Source organism: Oncorhynchus nerka, linkage group LG18, assembly GCF_034236695.1.
Source record: "Oncorhynchus nerka isolate Pitt River linkage group LG18, Oner_Uvic_2.0, whole genome shotgun sequence".
NCBI lineage: Eukaryota > Metazoa > Chordata > Actinopteri > Salmoniformes > Salmonidae > Oncorhynchus > Oncorhynchus nerka.
Window position 1 is genome coordinate 69,193,352 of NC_088413.1, and position 24,581 is coordinate 69,217,932.

Sequence of the window (24,581 nt, forward strand, 5' to 3'; positions counted from 1 at the left end):
CCTAAAATGCGAAGAAATAATAGTTGATCAACATTTAAGTTAAACGTTCTGATCTGTTCAATCAGCCATATTAATTGAAACGGAGAATACCTCAACTACACGACTTTGGGACTATCAGTGAGGATTAAGAAGTGAGTACACGCAAATGCCCACGGGAATAGTAAGTGGGTATATGGCCTATATCTGCCAATATCCTCAACTACACCAGTGATGGCATGATTGGTACAACAGTCATTGACGAGAGAACCAGAATATCCAACATAAAACTAATTTTACCTCGGTGCTACACCTGCTCTGCCTAGCCTGGTTAACGGTTCCTGTGTTGACATTATTCTTCAACAACTTGCAATAATGACACAGGTGGAGTAAGCGCTTTTAACGTCATGATGAAGTATCTGGTACTTGTGACCTTTTTGGCTCCTTGTTGGGTCAATTGTGCGATTAAATCAAGGGCCACTGAGGAAGAAACACGGGAAAATGACACAGAGTTCGGTGAGTAACGTTAACCTAGCTAGTGGCAAGCAGACATGTTCTAGAGGAGCAAGCTGTCAGTCAAATATATGCAAATTAGGCTGTTAGTTAGCTACATCTTCAATTGCTAAAGTGTGACGATAGTGTTCGCTAGATAACTCGTTTGTTAGTTAACTAGACAGCTAATGTTGTTAGCAAATCCCGAAGAAAATCTTACTCGCTATCTAGCAAGATGGAATGTCTGGTATTCAGCATCGTAGTGACGTGCATCAACTGTGTGCTTTCAAATGAATCTAGACAGGGTGGCTATTCCTTTTCCAGTGGTGCCAGAGCAGTGAGCACCAATTCTAGTCTCATCACATCTTGTGATTCAACTGAAATATTTTGTTAGTTAAGTAGCTACAGATGTATGGCACTGGCAGGAACAAATACCTGCGCAACCTGTGGGTCCTCATGGATTGAATAATACATTTGTTCCCAATCTTATCTAACAAGATCGCAATTCAATGTTTTACATAACCTGTAATGATGTGCTGAAACAACAAACGTGTACGCATAGCTTTCCGGTGTTGGCCACCCCTGAAATAATTTGTTAAATTAAGATTGGTATTTATGTCTTTTTATTTAACCAGGTAAGTCAGTTAAGAACAAATTCTTATTTACAATGACGGCCTAGGAACAGTGGGTTAACTTCCTTGTTCAGGGGGAGAATTACATATTTTTTACCTTGTCAGCTCGGGGATTCGATCAAGCAACCTTTCAGTTACTGGCTCTAATCACTAGGCTACCTGCCGCCCATATAGGCCCATAGCTTGAAATTGTCACAGGCTGAGGATGTCAATTAAGTACCTAGTTAAAATTTAAACCATGCTCAATTTGTTTTAATTAGGAAGGTGTAATGCTCTGACTAACCCCACAAAGACAGTGTTGACAATCTATTTGGAGGCTGTGTGTCATTAAAGGCAGGGATTTCACAGTCTACACAAAATTCAGCCTTCGCAAAAGTATGTAGAACTACGCTCTGTTGGATCTGTTTCATAGACTGTGTAGAGCCCTTTAGACAGGAAGGAACTAGCTACATGACAGCTTTCAAGAGGAAGTGAGAAACTTCCATTTTGGCTGTTCCATTTTGTCTGAATCCTCTGAAAGATTCATGGTTAAAATGTATTTTAGACTACTAACTGTTACTCAGTGCTGCATCAATCCAATATTATTTGCCACAGAGCGAGAAGAGTATAGGCTACTGCAGAGGTCACTAAAAATAAACCAGGGTTTTGTTCCAGCACTAACACATCTGATTCAGCTAATCAGGAAGACCATGATTAATACATGAATCAGGTGTGTTACTGCTGGGTTAGAACCAAAGCCTGCACATTTGAAGCTCATTGGGACAAGGGTTGGTGACCACTGTACGGTTACTGTTCCAATGATATTGAATGTTACCATTTTCACTTTATTGGAGTTACATTGAGGGAGTTCAGTCGTGTGTGTGTGTGTGTGTGTGTGTGTGTGTGTGTGTGTGTGTGTGTGTGTGTGTGTGTGTGTGTGTTTTCAGTACCTTTCAAAAGTTTGGAAACACCTACTCATTCCAGGGTTTTTCTTTATTTTGACTATTTTCTACATTGTAGAATAATAGTGAAGACATCAAAACTATGAAATGACACATGGAATCATGAAGTTACCAAATTAGTGTTAAACAAATGAAAATATATTTTATTTATCCATTGCCTCGATGACAGGATTGGACACTTTTGGCATTCTCTTAACCAGCTTCATGAGGTAGCCACCTGGAATGCATTTCAATTAACAGAAAAGAGAGTTGGACTAGTAAACTAAATGGTTGCAAAATAAAAGTGTTAAATAAGTCTAAATATATTTGAGATTTTTCAAAGTAGCCACCATTTGCCTTGATGACAGCTTTGCACACTTGGCATTCTCTCAACCAGCTTCACCTGGAATACTTTTCCAACAGTCTTGACGAAGTTTCCAAATATGCTGAGCAATTGTTGGCTGCTTTTCTTTCACTCTGCGGTCCAACTAATCCCAAACTATCTAAATTGGGTTGAGGTCGGGTGATTGTGGAGGTCAGGTCATCTGATGCAACACTCCATCACTCTCCTCCTTGGTCAAATAGTTCTTACACAGCCTGGAGGTGTGTTGGATCATTGTCCTGTTGAAAAACAAATGATAGTCCCACAAAGGAACTTTTAACAAGGCACACCTGTTAATTGAAACGCATTTCAGGTGACTACCTTATGAAGCTGTTTGAGAGACTGCAAAGAGTGTGCAAATATAACTGTATAGCTTCCGTCCCTCTCCTCACCCTTACCTGGGCTCGAACTAGGGACCCTCTGCACACATCGACAACAACCACCCTCGAAGCATCGTTACCTATCGCGCAGAGCAAAGAGAACAACTACTTCAAGGTCTCAGAGCGAGTGACGTCACCAATTGAAATGCTATTAGCCGTCACCCCGCTAACAAGCTAGCCATTTCACATCGGTTACACAAAGGGTGGCAACTTTTGAATAATCTCAAATATAATATATTTTGATTTGTTTAACAAGTTTTTTGATTAATATATGATTCCATATATGTTATTTCATAGTTTTGATGTCTTCACGATCATTCTACAATGTAGAAAATAGTACAAATAAATAAAAACCCTTGAATGAGTAGGTGTGTCCAAACTTTTTTCTGGTATTGATATAGAGATAACATGCCATTTAGTAGATGCTTTTATGCAAAGCGACATACAGTCATGCATGCATAAGTTTTACGTACAAGTGGTCCCGGAAATTGAACCTACTATCCTACCGTTGCAAGCACCACGCTCTACCAACTGAGCTACATAGGACTGGCCCTCTCAGTCTCCTCATATGACTCTTCCCTTATTCCAGAGGCTCTGAGCTCATTGCTGTCTGACTTTGAGGTGCTGCCCGTGTCCGGCCTCCAGCAGCACTCACTCAGGAAGAGGGACGTCCACACAGAGTCCCAGCTGGAGCGCATTGTCAGCTTCAGTGCCCTCAAGAGGTAGGTGGCACAAAGTCTCTAGGCTACACACGATTTTAAGGTATTCTTCTCAGTACTCACACACACACACACACATGCACACAGAAATGGAAGCACACACACAAACAGGGTAGCCTAGTGGTTAGAGAGTTGGACTAGTAAACTAAATGATTGCAAGTTCAAATCCCTGAGCTGACAAGGTACAAATCTGTCGTTCTGCCCCTGAACAGGCAGTTAACTCACTGTTCCTAGGCCGTAATTGAAAATAAGAATTTGTTCTTAACTGACTTGCTTAGTTAAATAAAGGTTAAAAAAAAATATGGGACTTCTACCTCTTAAGCTAAGAGAATCTGCTAAATGACTCAAATATAAGGGAAAAACAGCTAACACTCCATTATACTCAATGAGGCGCTTCCACCCACTCATATAACATTCAAAAGCAAGCAAAACAAGTTGATGTTCAATGGTTTTGTATCATTCTGATGCCGCCCAGTGCTTAGGAAAGATCATATGACGTTAGGGGTTGGAGAAATAGACTATCACTGTCTCAATTATCTGTAACTTTTCTCAGAGGTTCTAGTCCTCCCTGCTAAGTCCTACTCCTATGTGTTTTTACATTGTTACTGGAATGGCTTTTTATCATTGCCATGGCCTAATGACTAGAGTGCATGGATTTTCAGTGCAATTGCAACAGACCATTGGCAAAGTTAAAATGTTATCTGTACCCTCAATAAACCAGAATATGTACATTCCTCATGTTTCTATCCATCAAACTGTAATTGATTTTTTTCCGCAGACATTTTAAGCTTTACTTGACAACTAACACAGACTTGTTCACTGAGGACTTCAAAGCTGTGTTTGTAGATAAGCAAGGGAAGGAAGACCGCTATGATGTTCAGCTGCAGAACTACTTTACTGGACATCTTGTAGGTGAGTCTGGAGGGTATTTGTTTTGTTGGTTTTATATGGAATATTTTGTGTGTGTGCTTCCATTTCTGTGTGTGAGAGAGTGAGTACTGAGAAGAATACCTTAAAATCATGTGTGTGTGTGTGTGTGTGTGTGTGTGTGTGTGTAGGAGAGGAGCACTCCCGTGTTCAGGCACACATAGACGGGGCCGAGTTCTCGGCTCACATCCTGACAGAGGAGACAGAGTACAACGTAGAGGTAAATCCCAAAACAGGAGCACTGCTTTAAACAGTATGGATCACTCTCGTTCCAGGTTCCGTTTCAGTTCCTTGAAAAATATTTTTCAAGGAACTGAAACGGAACCTGGAACGAGAGTGATCCATACTGTTCCGGAATGGAACCATTATTTTAAAAGCATGGGAACCGGTTAATAATGTTATTTTACATTCCAGGCATTTTTTGTTTTGTCCCACATAAAAAAAGCAACAAAGTTCCTATGCAAAGCTCTTTCACTAAAAAGCGTATTCCAGTGTCCACCTGCAAGCTGAAAATCTTTGCCAATGTCTGTGTGTTTAGGCTACCTGCCCTTCCCCCCTCCAAAACAGTCTACTGTACTGAAATTGCAACCGTCATTCAGAAGATGGGGAGATATATTTTTAAATAGCTAGAGAAGAATGGATTAACTTGTTTAACGCTATTTAAGGATACTATAGGCCAGTTATCACGTTTCACGTTGGATTTATTAACTACAAAAAGGTAAGACGTGTTTTTTAAATTCTGGTGCCGCTCTGCACATACAAGCTTTTTAGCTAGCTAGCTCACGCTTGTTAGCGAGCTAGCTCCAAGGACATTCAAAGTTCCTCCACAGAAGCCGCTCCTCCTAGGTATAATTCTGTGGATCTAATTCAGATAATGCATGTCATAAGATGCCCAGCACTTCAATCCTACTCCTCAACCCTCTCTCCCCACCCGGAAAATGTCATACATTGACTACCGGTACACGCATGTCCATCACGCATGTAAACAACTAGCTTGCCTGCTCTATCCGCACTGATTGGTGAAGTAATATAATGAGCTAAATGTACAAAAACGGTTGATTTCACAGGTTTAAAAAGGAACTCAAAGGAACGATATAAACCAGTACTTTTTGAGATCCAACCGGTTCAGAACTTTATTTTGCTGGTAGGAACAGTGGAACGGGGAAAAAAAGTGGTTTTGTTCAGAATGAAACAATTGGAAAATAATTCCGGTTCCAACCCCTTGGTTTAAATTAGGCCAGAAAAAGGGTCTTAAAACAGTTACTGGGAAAAAGAGATAAAACTATCAGCTAAATAAACCAGCGCTAGCCTTTGTTTTGGTAAAATACTTTATCTAACCAATCCTACTTCTCCTTCATCCTCTCTCACTCTGTCTTTCTTTTTCTCTCTCTTATTCCTCTTTCTCTCCATCCCCTCTTCCCTCTCTCCTCAGCCCCTTTGGAGGTTCACCGAGGTGCCCCCCGATGGCCGTCTGTTGGTATATCGCTCTGAGGACATCCGGAACCTCAGTCGCCTGGCCTCGCCCAAGGTGTGTGGATACATCCACGCTGGGGCCCAGGACCTGCTACCAGAGGCCGCCAGAGGTGGAGAGGCACGGGAGGGTATGGAGTGTGTGTGTGTGTTCGACAGTATAGGCCTATATACAGAGTAGGAGACACCCCATTTTGGCATGTTTCATACGCATAGACCGAGTGCTTGTGTGTGTGGTGTGCAAAAGTGTGTAGGAGTCAAACATTAGAAGCTACCTTATACAACCTTAGCGTGAGGAGGTAGGGAAAGGGAGGAAGATGATTCCTTGAGGAGAAGAGGTAGTAGGTAGGTGGGCGCCCAATCTATCTTGTCCCCACACAGCCTCACAAAGAATAAAAACCCTTTAATGTCTAAACCCTATGTTCCATAGGCTGGCAACAGGGTGTTATATAAAGCTCTGATTCCTTTGTGCTGCCTGTAAAATGTAAAGTTCATTAGAATGACAATGACCTGGGGGAAATCTGAAGGCACTCAAGACAATGTCCTCTTCAAAAAAACTGTGTGGAAAATGAGGTGAATGATCTCCACAGAAGCATTAGAATTCATGAGAGCTGTTGTATGTAATACACGGAGGGGAAGCCATAGTGAGTACACCCACATGCTGTGGTTTGCTACGGAAGAATCTGAGGTCTTGTGGAGGGAAGGAGAGCACATGATTGACTTGTCTTTGTGGGGGGGGCTGCTGACTGTGATGTGTAGCCTAAGACACACTATGTATGATACACCAGGCCCACTCCAAATGGATGTAGTCGGAAGGGAATTAACATAGTTAGTTTGAATTGACACATGCTGTACAGTGTGGCTTCTGAGCTGAGCAGAAGCTATTATTCTACAGATGGAATAACCTGTGAATTTCAAATAAGGGTTAATAAAAACGTTTATTCCGAAAGTAGTGCTTTGCTATTTTGATTACAGATTCGTGTAATGATAAATCCTACAAGCCACACAGCCAGTCTTCCTCCTCATAGAATAAGTGGTGTTGATTCATTTGACTAAACACAAAGTTGGAAATCTGACAGTTCTGAAAATTACTCTATAGTAAAGAATTCATCAGCTGGGCCTATATCTTACATTTTTAATTGTACTCTTCTGAACAAATAGTGTCAAGAAAAAGTATGTGAACCCTTTGGAATTACCTGGATTTCTGCATAAATTGGTCATACAATTTGATATGATCTTCATCTAAGTCACAACAGAAGACTAACAGTCTGCTTAAACTAGTAACACAAACTATTTGACGTTTTTCTCTTGAACACACCGTATAAACATTCACAGTGTAGGTTGGAAAAAGTATGTCATCCTTGGATTTAATAACTGTCTGACCCTCCTTTGGCAGCAATAAACTCAACCAAACGTTTTCTGTAGTTGCGGATCAGACCTGTACAATGGTCAGGAGGAATTTTGGTCCATTCATCTTTACAAAACTGTTTCAGTTCAGCAATATTCTTAGGATGTCTGGTGTGAACTACTCTCGAGGTCATGCCACCGCATTTTAAATTGAGGTCAGGACTCAATTCTGTTGTTGATTTACTTCTGTTTTGGGTCATTGTCCTGTTGCATCACCCAACTTCTGTTGAGCATCAATTGGCAGACAGATAGCCAAACATTCTCCTGCAAAATGTCTTGATAAACTTGGGAATACATTTTTCCGTCGACAATAGCATGCTGTCCAGGCCCTGAGGTAGCAAAGCAGCCCCAAACCATGATGCTCCCTCCACCATACTTTACAGTTGGGATTAGGTTTTTATGTTGGTGTGCTGTGCCTTTTTTTTTTTTTCACATGTTGTGTGTTCCTTCCAAACAACTCAACTTTAGTTTAATCTGTCTACAGAATATTTTGCCAGAAGCGCTGTGGAACATCCAGGTGCTCTTTTGCGAACTTCAGATGTGCAGCAATGGTTTTTTTTGACAGCAGTGGCTTCTTCCGTGGTGTCCTCCCATGAACACCATTCTTGTTTAGTGTTTTACATATTGTAGACTCGTCAGAGATGTTAGCATGTTTCAGAGATTTCTGTAAGTCTTTAGCTGACTCTCGAGGATTCTTCTTAAGCTTATTTAGCATTCTGCACTGTGCTCTTGCAGTCATCTTTACAGGACGGCCACTCCTAAGGAGAGTAGCAACAGTGCTGAACTTTCCCCATTTATAGACAATTTGTCTTACCATGGACTGATGAACATCAAGGCTTTTAGAGATACTTTTGTAACTACTGGTCAATTTCTTCAACAGATGGTCAGGTCTATATAATTGTCAAACTTATATATTGGTAGTAGAAAGGAAACACAGACTCTGTTTAAGTATTAAAATGATATTTTAGTAATACAATTGTAGGCAGAAGTTGGTACAGAGTACAGTATATGAAGCTCTCCCCGGGTTCTGCAAAGTGTCTTAAGACATCCTGTAACTCATTTAGCCTCTCCCAGTCCTCCTTGTGTTAGTTTCCCTGGCAACAACATTTTAATAAATCTAACCTTCCCCTGACAGCAGCAACCATCTGGTAAGCAATTAAAAGCTCAGAATTGGGTTTGACCGAAACTTGACCTTTCATCACAAGAATGGAGGCATAACAAAGTGAACGAGTCCAAGCATCTTCTGACAGGTGACTGTTTTCATCAGGCCTGCGGCAGCCTTGTGTTCTCGGGAAACCAGTCATATTCTCAGAACCTCAGCCAGGTGGGGCCCAGACAGGAGGAGTATGAATGTAGGCGGTTTCCGCCTTCTGATAGTATCTGAAGGGCACAACACTCAAAACAGGTGTTAACACACACACACACACACACACACACACACACACACACACACACACACAGGTCTCCTTGAAGAGGCCTTACAGTTTATCATAACACAATTTATTAACCTTTTTAAAGGTATTAGGCCTTGGTTTAACCCCTTCATAACCCTTTCCAGATTTATGCAAGTCAACAAAAATTATTCTGAGATCTCTTTTGTTCGAGGCATGGTTCACATCAGGCAATGCTTCTTGTGACTGACTAGCAAATTCCATTTTTTTTTAATACATTTTTTTTTTAATAGGGCAGGGTAGCTCTAACCAACATCTCCAATCTCGTCTCATTGATTGGACTCCAGGTTAGCTGTCTCCTGTCTCCAATTAGCCTTTGGAGAAGTCATTAGCCTAAGGGTTCATATACTTTTTCCAACCTACACTGTGAATGTTTAAATGATGCATTCAATATAGACAAGAAAAATACAATAACTTCTGTGTTATTATTTTAAGCACACTATGTTTATCTATTGTTGTGACTTAGATGAAGATCAAATCAAATTTCTTTGACTAATTTATTCAGAAATCCAGGTAATTCCAAAGGGTTCACATACCTTTTCTTGCCACTGTATAGTATACTGCATGAAATCAGTTCATCGGCAAACGGAATGTGAATACAAGGGCACCGAACAGTTGGAACTTAAGTGCTGGCCTCATTTCACTCATTCTCCCAGCTGTGACTTCTCACAGTGTTTCTCTCCTCCTCTCCTTCCTTCTTCCCATCATAGATTCCCTCCACAGAGAGAAGAGAGTGACCCACAACCACAAGAAGAACACCTGTCCTCTAGCCCTGGTGGCCGACTACCGCTTCTTCAAACACATGGGCCGCGGAGAGGAGAGCATTACACTCAACTACCTGGTGAGAGTCCCAAACTAATCTCAGATACCCAGATCTAAAATCTTGCATTATTGTGTCGGATGTTCGATTTTTAAGTTCTCCGGGGCGACGTGTTAGAAAGGATACTAACGAAACTAGCGAAGTATTTACCCCTCTAAAGGGAAACTTGCAGTCAGTTTCTAGGCAAGTCTATGGGCCAAATGTCCTTTCCTCTTCCGAAATTCGAAAGATGTGAGTACCTGTTACATCGTGACTTGTCTAAATGATCAGTGCCCAAAAAAATCTGCATTCCACGAAATTAGATTTTCACCCACAGCGGCCAATCCACCATTCATTGTGATTTTAACGCCAACCCTCCGGTGTCCACAGATTAACACATCTTTCCCAGTATAACTCCAATCCCCCCCATGTCCACAGATTAACACATCTTTCCCAGTATAACTCCAATCCCACCCATGTCCACAGATTAACACATCTTTCCCAGTATAACTTCAATCCCTCCCATGTCCACAGATTAACCCATCTTTCCCAGTATAACTCCAATCCCACCCATGTCCACAGATTAACCCATCTTTCCCAGTATAACTCCAATCCCCCCCATGTCCACAGATTAACCCATCTTTCCCAGTATTACGCCAACCCTAAAGGTGTCCACAGATTAACCCATCTTTCACAGTATAACTCCAATCCCACCCATGTCCACAGATTAACCCATCTTTCACAGTATAACTCCAATCCCCCACATGTCCACAGATTAACACATCTTTCACAGTATAACTCCAATCCCACCCATGTCCACAGATTAACCCATCTTTCCCAGTATTACGCCAACCCTAAAGGTGTCCACAGATTAACCCATCTTTCACAGTATAACTCCAATCCCCCACATGTCCACAGATTAACACATCTTTCCCAGTATAACTCCAATCCCCCCATGTCCACAGATTAACCCATCTTTCACAGTATAACTCCAGCCCTCCCATGTCCACAGATTAACCCATCTTTCCCAGTATAACTCCAACCCTCCCATGTCCACAGATTAACCCATCTTTCCCAGTATAACTCCAATCCCACCCATGTCCACAGATTAACCCATCTTTCCCAGTATAACTCCAATCCCACCCATGTCCACAGATTAACCCATCTTTCACAGTATAACTCCAATCCCACCCATGTCCACAGATTAACCCATCTTTCCCAGTATAACTCCAATCCCCCCCATGTCCACAGATTAACCCATTTTCCCAGTATTACGCCAACCCTAAAGGTGTCCACAGATTAACCCATCTTTCACAGTATAACTCCAATCCCACCCATGTCCACAGATTAACCCATCTTTCACAGTATAACTCCAATCCCACCCATGTCCACAGGTTAACCCATCTTTCACAGTATAACTCCAATCCCACCCATGTCCACAGATTAACCCATCTTTCACAGTATAACTCCAATCCCACCCATGTCCACAGATTAACCCATTTTTCCCAGTATAACTCCAATCCCCCCCATGTCCACAGATTAACCCATCTTTCCCAGTATTACGCCAACCCTAAAGTTGTCCACAGAGTAACCCATGTTTTACAGTATAACTCCAATCCCACCCATGTCCACAGATTAACCCATCTTTCACAGTATAACTCCAATCCCCCCCATGTCCACAGATTAACCCATCTTTCACAGTATAACTCCAATCCCCCCATGTCCACAGATTAACCCATCTTTCACAGTATAACGCCATTTAGCAATTTCCTTGTGCGATTACATCCCTCCATTTTACTGTGATGTTTTATGAGGCTCCTGAACCTCGCTATTTGTAACATTTCTACCGATATTGCTTTAAAAATAAATACTTTACGCAAGACTAATGATATTTCCCATTGACTGATCATGGTTTTTCAGATCCCCTAACAATATAGTTTGCAGGTCCATCTGAACCCTAATATATGACTTACCAACAATGTTGGGAACTCTTTCTTATTTGTCTATTAACTAAGTTATTGCCTGGTGATGTCACCAAAACAGGTTGAAATTTCAGGCGTTCTCTTCAAACTGCTCTTAAACTAACAGGGCATTATCATAATTTTCAAAAAAGTCACAGTATTATTCCAACCTCATAGTGTGGAAATACAGCTGCAGTTGACATTTGGAGGATGTTTCTTTTTGCTGAGTTTATGACAAATAAGCATATTACAGACTTAATTTACATCACAAATAGTATGCGTAATGGGGTTAGTGTGAGTATTCGAACACAGCTCTAGTGTCTGCTAGTTTTTGTTTTTTCCTTTCAATTAAGACTTAAACAAGCGGGTGAGAGGATTTCTATACTAATTAGTGACCTTTAATTCATCAATCAAGTACAAGGGAGGAGTGAAAACCCGCGGACACCGCCGTGGAATGAGTTTGAGACGTGTTTTAAACCTTCATGAAGTGCCTGAAAGTAGAGCCATGAGGTCCATTTGGAATTGTGTAGTGCTGCAACGAACCACTGTACAGGAACAGGCATCATCTGGGTTTGTGCTAATGAGCTGTGCTAGTATGAGCTGTGCTAATACTGTCTGTTTCCCCCAGATTGAGTTGATTGACAGAGTGGACGACATGTACAGGAACAGGCATCATCTGGGTTTGTGCTGATACTGTCTGTTTCCCCCAGATTGAGTTGATTGACAGAGTGGACGACATGTACAGGAACACAACCTGGGATGATGAGTTTACAGGATACGGTGTTCAGATCCAACAGGTGGGACTATTTGCTGACTGTGTGTGTGAGTTGGTAGTAGTTGTATTGTTGTAGTAGTTGTAAGCAAATATTTGGCATGTTGTCATTTGGCGTTGTCATTTCCATGCCAATCATTCCATATCACTAGTGACACCATAGCTCAGGGTGTTATGTGTCAGTGCTGGGTTAAGAAATTAAGCTGAGCATAACTGTAGTACCCTAATTGGAAAAGCATTTTTGGAGCAGACCGTGGAAGCTCTTTGTGTGGGAATGAATGGCAACACTGCGTCTACTACGAAACCACCGCCTCACTGAATAAATGTGGCGGTCTATGATCCATATCTTCTCCAGACCATAATATCGTATGCAGAGCATTATGGGGACTGTAGTACGTGCTGTAACCTTAATTGGGTTTAAGAAGTTGTAATGTCCTGGTTGTAGATCATCATCAACAAGGAGCCGACCAGAGCGCCGCTTGGCCAGGCTGGGCCGGACTGGACCCACTACAACATGAATGGAAGCCCCATCCAAGGCAAGGAGGTGTGGGACGTCAAGAAACTGCTGGAAGTGAGACACTGCTACTGACTCTAATCTACTCAGATGCCATTACAGAGTGTAGCCTGTACAGTGTTCTGTTGTCTGTAGGTAGGGAATACATGAAGACACATTTTTTGGGGGGTCACTGTATGAACTTTATGTTGTAGACTCTTCAATAACATTTACTTGAACGGGCCTTAACATGATTGACAACAAACACTCTCACCCTGGGGATACTTTTGGCTTGTAATGACTAGTATTTTCTTCTCATTCATTTTTCAACACTTCTTTTCTCTGCAGCAATTTAGCACGGACATAGCGGACAATGCTAGCACTGTGTGCCTTGCCCACCTGTTCACCTATCAGGACTTTGATGAGGGGACACTGGGCTTGGCTTACGTGGCCCCTTCTAAAGCCCAGGCTATGGGGGGCCTCTGTCCTAAACGTAAGGCTTAGCCTCTCACAGAGGTCCTCTCAATTCTGATCAAATAACTATGATTAGTGTTTTGATAATGGTGTGATATATAGGAGAAATATCTTGAGAATCTTTCTAGTCTGATTTCTCTTTTTGTTTTCTGCAGCTTTCTTTCCATCTAGTTCCGTTAAGAACCCCAGTTTCCTCAACACTGGTTTAACCAGCACTAAGAATTATGGCAAAACCATTCTAACCAAGGTAGGTTCCTCATTGAGTATCTGAATCCAGCCATGCTATTTCTAAGGCTTCTGCACCCTCTATCGAATAAACTAGAACCAGGACTGAACAACTCCCTGTATTGCATAATTCATGACATCTTTCTGGGTCATAGGTCATAGGTCAGATGATGGGCAGTACTCAGTCAAGATGATGGTTTGAGATGTTGTCTAATGACACATGGATAGAATAACCTGTGGGGCACATTGTGTTGGGTCATGGGTTGAGTAGGCAGCCGTATGCATCACTAATATTAATGACTTAGACCTTACAAGACCCTCTTCAAGTCACTGCTCCTCAGATACTTACATGCTTTTATATCCCAAAGATAATAGATATGTCATTTCTTTATTATTTGTTGCAAGTCAATATATGGTTTCCAAGCATTACGTTTTTTTTTCTTTTTTTTCTCCCATCACCAGGAAGCAGATTTGGTGACAACCCATGAGCTGGGCCACAACTTTGGAGCTGAGCACGACCCTGACAGCATGCACTACTGCGCCCCTAGCGATGACCACGGGGGCAAGTTTGTCATGTACCCCATCGCTGTGAGCGGGGACCACTACAATAACAAGGTAATGCTCTTGTGTGCTTCAAATCTTCTGTCAAATGACTCATATATGCTCACATGACATTTACCTTATATTCTTTCCTTCCTCCCTTCCTTTATATTTGTCTTCTCCCCACAGCGTTTCTCCAACTGCAGTAAGATCTCCATAGGGAAGACGCTGCGCCTCAAGGCTCCCATCTGCTTCAAGGAGAGGAACAGCAAGGTGTGTGGGAACCTGCGCGTTGAGGAAGGGGAGGAGTGCGACCCGGGCCTGCTGCACCTCAACGACGACCAGTGCTGCTCCGCTGACTGCAAGTTCAGGCCCGAGTCCCAGTGCAGGTAGAGACCCGCCACACACGGCCCAAAATGGCCACCTCTGAGTGCAGTAATTCATATGGCAGGATGACATTTACAAAGGCTTCAGTGAATTCCTGCCTTTCTTTACTTACTGGCTGACTTTATTGTCCCCTTGGGGAAATTTAGTTTGCAGTGTCATGTAGAAGTTACAACATGGTTACATACAGAATCATGTCAATTTCATAATATACAGTAAACTAATAAAGTAAACTGACATTGCAATTATTTTGTGTGTGTTTAAAGGCCCAGTGCTCTCAAAAATGTGATTATTATAATTTTTTCCTTCCTGTGTTTTATATACATTTTCACACTGGTTGGAATAATACTGTGAAAATGACCATGAAGCCGTTTTAGTGTAAAAGCTGTTTGAAAAGACAGCCTGAAATTGCAGCCTCTTTTGGCAGTTTTTGCCTGCCTGGTGACACCACCAGGCGGTACATTAGTTAATAGACCAATAAGAGAGAGTTCCAAACCACTCTGCCAATTACAGGTTGTTTTCAGTTTCCCCCTCCCCACTCAGACCACTCCTAGCAAAATTCTTGCGTGAGAAATTGCACTTTGCTAAGAAGCTATTTACATGTTTTTTGTGTGTTTTTTTTAACCATTTTAATTGAAAATAATCACAGTAAAGGTACTTTATTGTTTCCCAGAAATGATTTGATATTGAGATAAAAATGGCTGCATTGGACCTTGAACATACTATCCAGTAACCTTCCTCTCTATCATCACCATGCCAGTGCATTCACACTACTATGATGCTTAGTGACATTCCCCACATGGAAACTGAAGTTATTGTGTTCTATGTCCGGGTACATCCAGTGACAGGAACAGTCCATGCTGTAAGAACTGCAAGTTTCAGCAGGCAGGCAAGCCGTGCCAGGAGCCAATCAACGCCACCTGTAAGGGCATGTCCCTCTGCACAGGTAACCTCCCCTACTGTTCATACACAGGATAGCCACGACTAAACAGACCGATGTGATTTTATTTTTTATTGATCATTGATGATTTGTAATACAGGGCTCCCTAGTAAAATATGTTGTTCTCAATGGGACTCACCCCTGTTTAAAGAAAAATAAATATACTCCTATTCAACTGGACAACTAACCATTATCGGCTATGTAAGTGATATTTTGGATCAACATCCTCTAGCTGGCTAGGTCTCCAGGTCTTGCTGTTGAGACATCAGTTTGGGTATTCGACTGACTCCTTGAGGGAGAATCTCAATTTCTTTGATGTTCTCTCTCCCCGCCGCCTTCTCAAACCCTTAGGTAAGAGCAGTGAGTGCCCACACCCAGACAACGCTCCGGACAATACCATCTGTGTGGACAGTGGGAGGTGCAGCGACGGGGAGTGCATGACCTTCTGTGAGGCTGTGCAGAACCTGCAGCCCTGTGCTTGTAATGGTACAACCCTCTCACATACACCACTGTACAGTACCATGGTGTACTCATAGAGCCTCTCTATAGTTGTATTTCTATCTCTATGGGTGGACCCAATATCTTTGCATTAAAGGTTTTGTTCTTTATTTGATTTGAGGCTTCAAGTTTAAATTAATGTTCGAAACGCAAAGCCTTAAATTTGATTTCTGCCAATATACTGTACAGTGCCTTCAGAAAGTATTCATACCCCTTGACTTATTCCAAAATGTATTTTTTCTCACCCACCCTCACACAATACCCCATAATGACAAAGTGAAAACATGTTTAAAGAAATGTCTGGACATTTGAGTTTCTGGACACCCCTGAGTTAATACTTTATAGAAGCACCTTTAGCGGCAGTTATAGCTTTGAGTCGTCTTGGGTATGTCTGCATCAGCTTTGAGTCGTCTTGGGTATGTCTGCATCAGCTTTGAGTCGTCTTGGGTATGTCTGTATCAGCTTTGAGTCGTCTTGGGTATGTCTGTATCAGCTTTGAGTCGTCTTGGGTATGTCTGTATCAGCTTTGAGTCGTCTTGGGTATGTCTGTATCAGCTTTGCATCTGGATTTGGGTCTTCTCTCCCCTTTTATTCTTGGCAGATTTTCTCAAGCACTGTTATGTTCGATGGAGAGTGGCAGTGAACAGCAATCTTCAAGTCTTTCCACATATTTTCAATGGAATACAAGTTTGGCCTTCGGCTGTGCCTCTTAAGGACTTTCACATTATTGTTCTGAAGCCATTCCAGTTTTGCTTTGGCTATATGCTTGGGGTCAATGTCCTGTTGGAATGTAAATCTTTGCCACCGTCTAAGGTTGTTCTATCCTCACCAGTCTCCCAGTCTCTGCCACTGAAAAGCATTCCCATAGCATGATGCTGCCAGCACCATGCTTCATGGTAGGGATGGTTTTAGACATACGATGAGCAGAGCCTGGCTTTGCATTCAGGCCAGAGAATGACATTTTTCAATCAGACCATTTTGCCTTGTGCTCTGAGTCTTTCACGTGACTTTTTGCAAACTCCAGGCGTGCTGTCATGTGCTTCTTTTTTTAGGACTGGCTTTCGTCTTGCCGCTCTTCCAGATTGGTGAAGTGTTGTAGAGGCTGTTGTCCTTCTGGCAGGTTCTCCCATCTCAGCCAAGGAACTCTGTAGTACTGTCAGAGTGGTCATTGGGTTCTTGGTCACCTCCATGACCAAGGTCCTTCTTGCCCGGAGGCTCAGTTTGGTCAGATGGCCAGCTGTAATCAGTCTGGGTAGTTCCATATGTTTTACTTTCCCAATGATGGAGACCACTGTGCTCTTGGAAACTTTCAACATTCTAGAAGTAGTTTTATACCCTTCCCCAGATATATGCCTCATCACAATTCTCTCTCTGAGATTTAAGAACAGTTCCTTGGACTTCATGGTATAGTTTCTGCACTGACACCTTGTATAGATAGACAGGTGTTTCTTTCTAAATCATGTCCAAACAAATGAATTGGCCACAGGTGGACTCCTATCAAGTTGTAGTGACATTTCAAGGATGATCAAAGGGAATTGTATGCACCAGAGCTCAGTTTGTAGTGTTGTGAATAAATGAGATATTTCTGTATTTAATTTTCAATACATGTGCTAACATTTCATTATGGGGTATTGTGTGTAGATGGGTAAGATGGGTAAGGAAGAAATAATCAATTTAATAAATGTTGAATTCAGGCGGTAACACAACAAAATGTGGAATAAGTCAAGGGATATTAAGGCACTGTAAAGGACATTTGGAGAAAGATACAGATAATAGTATAGCACCAGGTTGTCTTTGAACCTAAACTGACCTCCCTTTACTCTCCCAGAGCTGGTCAATTCGTGTAAGGTCTGCTGCCGGGACAAAAATGGCACCTGCACTCCCTTCGTCAAAAAGGACCAGAACTTCCTGTACCTGCGCAAGGGGAAACCCTGCACCGTGGGCTTCTGTGATGAGGGCGTGAGTGACTGACCTCTTCCATTAGCATTGACCTTTCACCTCTACTCACACTGAATGGACTCTGCCTGTATTCAGAGTTTCAACACATTTCACGTCAATAAATACATTTTAAAATAATAATAAAATACATTTTTACACGAAGAGAATGTTTTGAATAGATGGTATTGGTCCTACAGGGAGTGTTACCACGTTCTATTTAATTTGGCTGACAATTATGATATATTGATTTGTCTGTTTGTTTCAGGGCAAATGCATGAAGCAAGTCCAGGATGTGATCGAGAGGTTGTGGGATTTCATCGACAAGCTGGACATCAACACTTTCGGTGAGTTGGGATGCAATGTTGGCATTAGACTAGCTTGGAGGTCCAGTTGGACTAGCTTGGAGTTTATTTGAAAGGCTGGTTGGAGTTTGTCTTTTTCTCTCGGTCTCCCTCTTGTAGGGAAGTTCCTGGCAGACAACATCGTGGCCTCAGTGGTGGTGTTCTCTCTGATTTTCTGGATCCCTCTCAGTATCCTGGTGCACTGTGTGGTGAGACCTTACTGAGCATGTCTGTCTTTACATGTTGTCCTCTGTTGCTCAATTGGTGGAGCATGACGCTTGCAACGCCAGGATAGTGGGTTCGATTCCCAGGACCACCGATAAGTGAAATGTATGCACGGATGATACTAAGTCGCTTTGGATAAAAGGGTCTTCATATTGGCATGTTGTATAATAATATTTGAACCCCACCACATGGTTGATTTAAGACAAATTAATGTATATTGCTGATACACTAATGGCATGCTTTCTGTTTCATTTCTGTAGGATAAAAATCTGGAGAAGGAGTATGAGAACACCAAGCCCAGCGTAAGTCTGCCACGTCATGACTAAAACATGAACTTCCCCAGCGTAAGTCTCACGTCATGACTAAAACATGAACTTCCCCAGCGTAAGTCTCACGTCATGACTAAAACATGAACTTCCCCAGCGTAAGTCTCACGTCATGACTAAAACATGAACTTCCTCAGCGTAAGTCTCACGTCATGACTAAAACATGAACTTCCCCAGCGTAAGTCTCACGTCATGACTAAAACATGAACTTCCCCAGTGTAAGTCTCACGTCATGACTAAAACATGAACTTCCCCAGCGTAAGTCTCACGTCATGACTAAAACATGAACTTCCCCAGCGTAAGTCTCACGTCATGACTAAAACATGAACTTCCTCAGCGTAAGTCTCACGTCATGACTAAAACATGAACTTCCTCAGCGTAAGTCTCACGTCATGACTAAAACATGAACTTCCCCAGCGTAAGTCTCACGTCATGACTAAAACATGAACTTCCTCAGCGTAAGTCTCACGTCATGACTAAAACATGAACTTCCCCAGCGTAAGTCTCACGTCATAACTAAAACATGAACTTCCCCAGCGTAAGTCTGTCACGTCATGACTAAAACATGAACTTCCTCAGCGTATGTCTGTCATGATTAAAACATGAACTTCCTCAGCGTAAGTCTGTCACGTCATGACTAAAACATGAACTTCCCCAGCGTAAGTCTCACGTCATGACTAAAACATGAACTTCCTCAGCGTAAGTCTGTCATGACTAAAACATGAACTTCCCCAGCGTAAGTCTCACGTCATGACTAAAACATGAACTTCCCCAGCGTAAGTCTCACGTCATGACTAAAACATGAACTTCCTCAGCGTAAGTCTCACGTCATGACTAAAACATGAACTTCCCCAGCGTAAGTCTCACGTCATGACTAAAACATGAACTTCCTCAGCGTAAGTCTGTCATGACTAAAACATGAACTTCCCCAGCGTAAGTCTCACGTCATGACTAAAACATGAACTTCCCCAGCGTAAGTCTCACGTCATGACTAAAACATGAACTTCCTCAGCGTAAGTCTCACGTCATGACTAAAACATGAACTTCCTCAGCGTAAGTCTGTCACGTCATGATAAAACATGAACTTCCCCAGCGTAAGTCTCACGTCATGACTAAAACATGAACTTCCTCAGCGTAAGTCTCACGTCATGACTAAAACATGAACTTCCTCAGCGTAAGTCTGTCATGACTATGCCATGAACTTCCCCAACATAAGTCCTATGCCCTCCTATGTTCACCACTGTCCACATGTTCTAGGTTTGAACTTTGAAGTCACACTCACTATAACCCGCTATCCCTTTTAGAGAACTCAGACTACTACAGAGCATGTTGTCTTTTCTTGCCCAGGGACCCCTGTCCAGGCAAACCGGAGACCCAGGGACCACCATCATATGTTAGCAAGGTCTTTTGTTAGCAGGTCTTTTCAGGTGAACGGCAAGGAGAAGTAATTAATAGATTTGGTAGATTTATTATTTTGACCTCCCCACATTATAATTAGAAAAGTAATTGTAAACTAACAGCCTTTTTATGTAGATGGGTAACTGAAAACACATAGCAGCCATTTAGCTGGTTAGTCAAAGGTCGGCCTTGTGTTGGCAAGATGTTTTTAAGGACTACAGATTGCATGACAGAAATGTAAATGTAATTTCCAATTTGAGCCGACATAGGCAGCGTTTACCGTGAATGCAGTCTAACGAAGGAACATTGCCTTTCAATCATGCTGTAAAGCTGAACTGGTGCGATACGGATTAAATAGAGTCGTAAGTCAAGAAAGCTTACCATCAGCCAAGGCATTTGCCATGCCTAGTACTCGTGGGTGCTTTTTCAAAGCCTATGTCAAACGCCAGTGAGTGTGTAATTTGCTCAATATTAGAAGTTGAGAAAGGAAGTTAACAGCATTGGAAAGAATATATCCTCCTCTTTTCTACAGTGCATTTGGAAAGTATTCAGACCCCTTGACTTTTTCCACAATTTGTTACGTTACAGCCTTATTCTAAAATTGATTAAATCATTTTTTTCCCTCATCGATTTACACACAATAATGTCAAAGCACAAACATTTTAAACATTTTTTAAATAAAAAAATGTAAATATGACATTTACATAACTATTCAGACCCTTTACTCAGTACCGTATTGAAGCACCTTTGGCAGCGATTACAGCCTCGAGTCTTCTTGGGTATTTTTATTTATTTGATTTATTTCACCTTTATTTAACCAGGTAGGCCAGTTGAGAACAAGTTCTCATTTACAACTGCGACCTGGCCAAGATAAAGCAAAGAAGTGCGGCACAAACAACAACACAGAGTTACACATGGGATAAACAAACGTACAGTCAATACCAGAGTAGAAAAGTCTATATACAGTGTGCGCAAATGAAGTAAGATTAGGGAGGTAAGGCAATAAAGAGGCCATAGTGGCGAACTAACACTACAAGCTTGGCACACCTGTATTTGGGAAGTTTCTCCCATTCTTCTCTGCAGATCCTTTCAAGCTCTGTCAGGTTGGATGAGGAGCGTCCCTGCACAGCTATTTCCGGTTCAAGTCCGGGCTCTGGCTGGACCACTCAAGGACATTCAGAGACCTGTCCCGAAGCCACTCCTGCGTTGTCTTGGTTGTGTGCTTAGGCTTGTTGACCTGTAGGAAGGTGAACCTTCGCCCCAGTCTAAGAACCTGCTCCAGAGCGCTCAAGGATCTCTCTGTACTTTGCTCCATTCATCTTTGCCTCGATCCTGACTAGTTTCCTAGTCTTGGTTTCATCAGACCAGAGAATCTTGTTTCTCATGGTCTGAGAGTCTTTAAGTGCCTTTAGGCAAACTCCAAACGGGCTGTCATGTGCCTTTTACTGAGGAAAACAAATATATCACTAGCCACTTTAAACAATGCTACTTAATATAATGTTTACATACCCTACATTATTCATCTCATATGTATATACTGTACTCGATACCATCTACTGCATCTTGCCTATGCCGTTCTGTACCATCACTCATTCATATCTTTATGTACATATTCTTTATCCCTTTACACTTGTGTGTGTATAAGGTAGTAGTTTTGGAAGTGTTAGATTACTCGTTGGTTATTACTGCATTGTCGGAACTAGAAGCACAAGCATTAAATTTGATTTGATTTGAGGAGTGGCTTCTGTCTGGCCTCTCTACCATAAAGGCCTGATTGGTGTAGTGCTGCAGAGATGGTTGTCCTTCTGGAAGGTTCTCTCATCTCCACAGAGGAACTCTGGTGCTCTGTCAAAGGGACCATCGGGTTCTTGGTCACCTCCCTGACCAATAACATTTTGTAATTTATTTTCACTGCATCAAGGATAATGTGCACAACGTTTTGGCTTTACAGCTTTTTTCAGTGTGTAGGTAGAATTTCAAAATTAAAAACAGCATTTGTAAAGAACAACAGATGGGCAGCAGGTGCTTCTAATCAGGGTTGCCACTCATCTGCCAATCAGAGATGTGGCTTTTCTGGTCTACCTGTATACAAATTAGTCACTAAGAAATAAACACTTCTAGGGTATGGGAGCGGGCACGAAGGGCAACTCACAAATCAATTGCCCCAGGTGTCCGCTCACCTAAATACATCAGATTCATGAGAGAGCCCACCACACTTGGGAGCTAGGCCCACCCACAAAAGGTCTTTATTACAGACAGAAATACTCCTCAGTTTTATCAGCTGTCCAGGTGGCTGGTCTCAGACGATTCTGCAGGTGAAGAAGCCAGATGTGGAGGTCCTGGGCTGGCATGGATACACGTGGTCTGTGGTTGTGAGGCCGGTTGGACGTACTGCCAAATTCTCTAAAACGACTTTGGAGGCAGCTTATTGTAGAGAAATGAACATTAAATTATCTGGAAACAGCTCTTGTGGACATTCCTACAGTCAGCATGCCAAGTGCACTCTCCCTCAACTTGAGATATGTGGCATTGTGTTGTGACAAAACTGCACAGTTTAGAGTGGCTTTTTATTGTCCCCAACACGCTATTTAATCAGCTTCTTGATATGCCACCTGTCAGGTGGATGGATTATCTTCACAAAGGAGAAATGCTCACTAACAGGGATGTAAACAAATTTGATCACAAAATTGGAGAAAAATGCGCTTTTTGTGTGTATGGAACATTTCTAAGATCTTTTATTTCAGCTCATGAAACATGGGACCAACACTTTACATTTTGAAATAAAGGATAAATAATAGTAACTGGGATATTTGAGTTACAATGACCTGTTCCGTCACGTTCCATTTGCATGTTTTGATTGAATCATCCCCTTAGAAAGTGCTGTCCATTTGAGTTGTTAGGCTTTAGTAGGCTTTAATAGGCTTTAAAACAACATCCACAACGACCATGTTTTCCATTCGTTTTCAAACTGTTGTTGATCAATTTGAAGAAAGTTCAATCACAGTAAGTTGAGTTTTAAAAGCAGTGTTTTGATGATGTTTGTTGTGATTTTCGATTGTATTACATTGATGTCAGAGTGGTTAGAGGGACAATCGAGTCCTGAGTACCAGGCCATTAGCGACCTGGTGATCATTAGTGAGTTGGGTACTACCAATACATGTCCAGAGTGGATAAGAGGATATCACCATGACTCAACGGTCACATCAAATTTTACTGCAGTCATGACTCATGACTGCCAGTGTGGCGGTAATACGGCCACTGCAACAGCCCTAGCCTAACCCTGACCCTATCCCAGATCCCCCTGTTGAGCCTGACTCTATCCCAGATCCCCTAGATCTGAAAGGACTTCATAGTTGTAAGCAGTATGGGGTGAAGATTCCACCAAGCCTGAAAGAGAGCAAGTTGGCGTGAGAACCATATGCTATTACCCATTGAATCTTTTCACATTTACACGAAGTGCCTAGGGGCAAGAGTTTAGGAATGAATTTGAAACTGGGCTGTAGTTGGCCCAGAAGCGACATGAATGAGTTCCAGACGGTAGTACGTCTGATGGCCTCACAGGGCTCACTTGAAAAATAAATCTCAATATGACTTCCCTGGTGAAATAAAGGATAAATAATAGTACACTGACATAATTCCGTTACAATGAGCTGTTCTGCCCCCCCCCCCCAAAGCCTTGGGCCCCCCGGAACTGCAGCGGATGGTGAAGGTACCTGTATTTGGTACAGCTCCACCTTTTAGGGGAGTGGGTTTGGGGGGGCGGGGCCAGGGTGCACGCTGCCGGCGTGTCACAAGGATGCGCGATGTATGTGAGGAGAAGAGCCGTGTTGTCTTTATAAAAGGCAGAGTGTAGACCTTGTTTGGAGCCAGAGTGTCTGAGTTGTTTGTTTTTGGGCTATTCAGTTGTAATGGTGTGACCAGACCATTAAAGATCAACTGAATTGAGTTCAAAAGGATACAGTCAGGCAGTGGATTAGTCAAACACAAACCTGACCCTGCTGTCCTCCTGTCCCCCCTCAGAAAGCAGAGATGCTGAGCAGCCTCGAGACGGCATCTGTCGTCGTCATCAAGCCATCTACGCCTCCAACCTCCTCCTCCGGCACTCGGATTCTTCTCCACTCCCTCCCTTCTCTACCCCCAACGGGCCCACCTTCCTCAGGCAGCATCAGTGCCCCAGGCTTGGCTTCTGGCCCGGGAAGTGGGGTGATCGTGGTGGGGGAGGGCCCGCGGATGGCCACCATACAGGAGGATCCCAGCTGCGATTCTCACCTCGACCCGGATGAAGACGACTTCCCTCCACCCGGAGGCTCCAACGCCACCAAGTCGTCTTACGAGGACCTGACGGCAGAGCGGAGCACGCCACGGTCGGGCAGCCACGACAAGCCCCGCCTCGAGGCAAACCTGTATGGAGAACAGTAAAGAGTTCCAGTGCTGAGGGAACATGTTTGTATATATATACTCACATACACACAGCCATGGGCATGTACATGCAAACACACGTGTGTACACAC

The 24,581-nt window shown here is 42.6% G+C and overlaps 1 protein-coding gene across 1 annotated transcript; it reads left to right on the forward strand.

Moving 5' to 3' along the window:
• Positions 1-263: 263 nt before the first annotated feature.
• LOC115146388 (disintegrin and metalloproteinase domain-containing protein 17-like) lies at positions 264-24,581 on the forward strand. The gene is made up of 19 exons (XM_029688431.2): positions 264-492; positions 3,372-3,504; positions 4,280-4,413; positions 4,560-4,648; positions 5,861-6,029; positions 9,467-9,597; positions 12,227-12,313; positions 12,734-12,859; positions 13,130-13,274; positions 13,411-13,502; positions 13,943-14,095; positions 14,210-14,409; positions 15,247-15,350; positions 15,696-15,830; positions 17,671-17,801; positions 18,046-18,124; positions 18,242-18,330; positions 18,607-18,648; positions 24,091-24,581. Exons 1-19 carry the CDS (start codon positions 384-386, stop codon positions 24,487-24,489), a joined length of 2,547 nt encoding a protein of 848 aa, XP_029544291.1. The 5' UTR covers positions 264-383; the 3' UTR covers positions 24,490-24,581.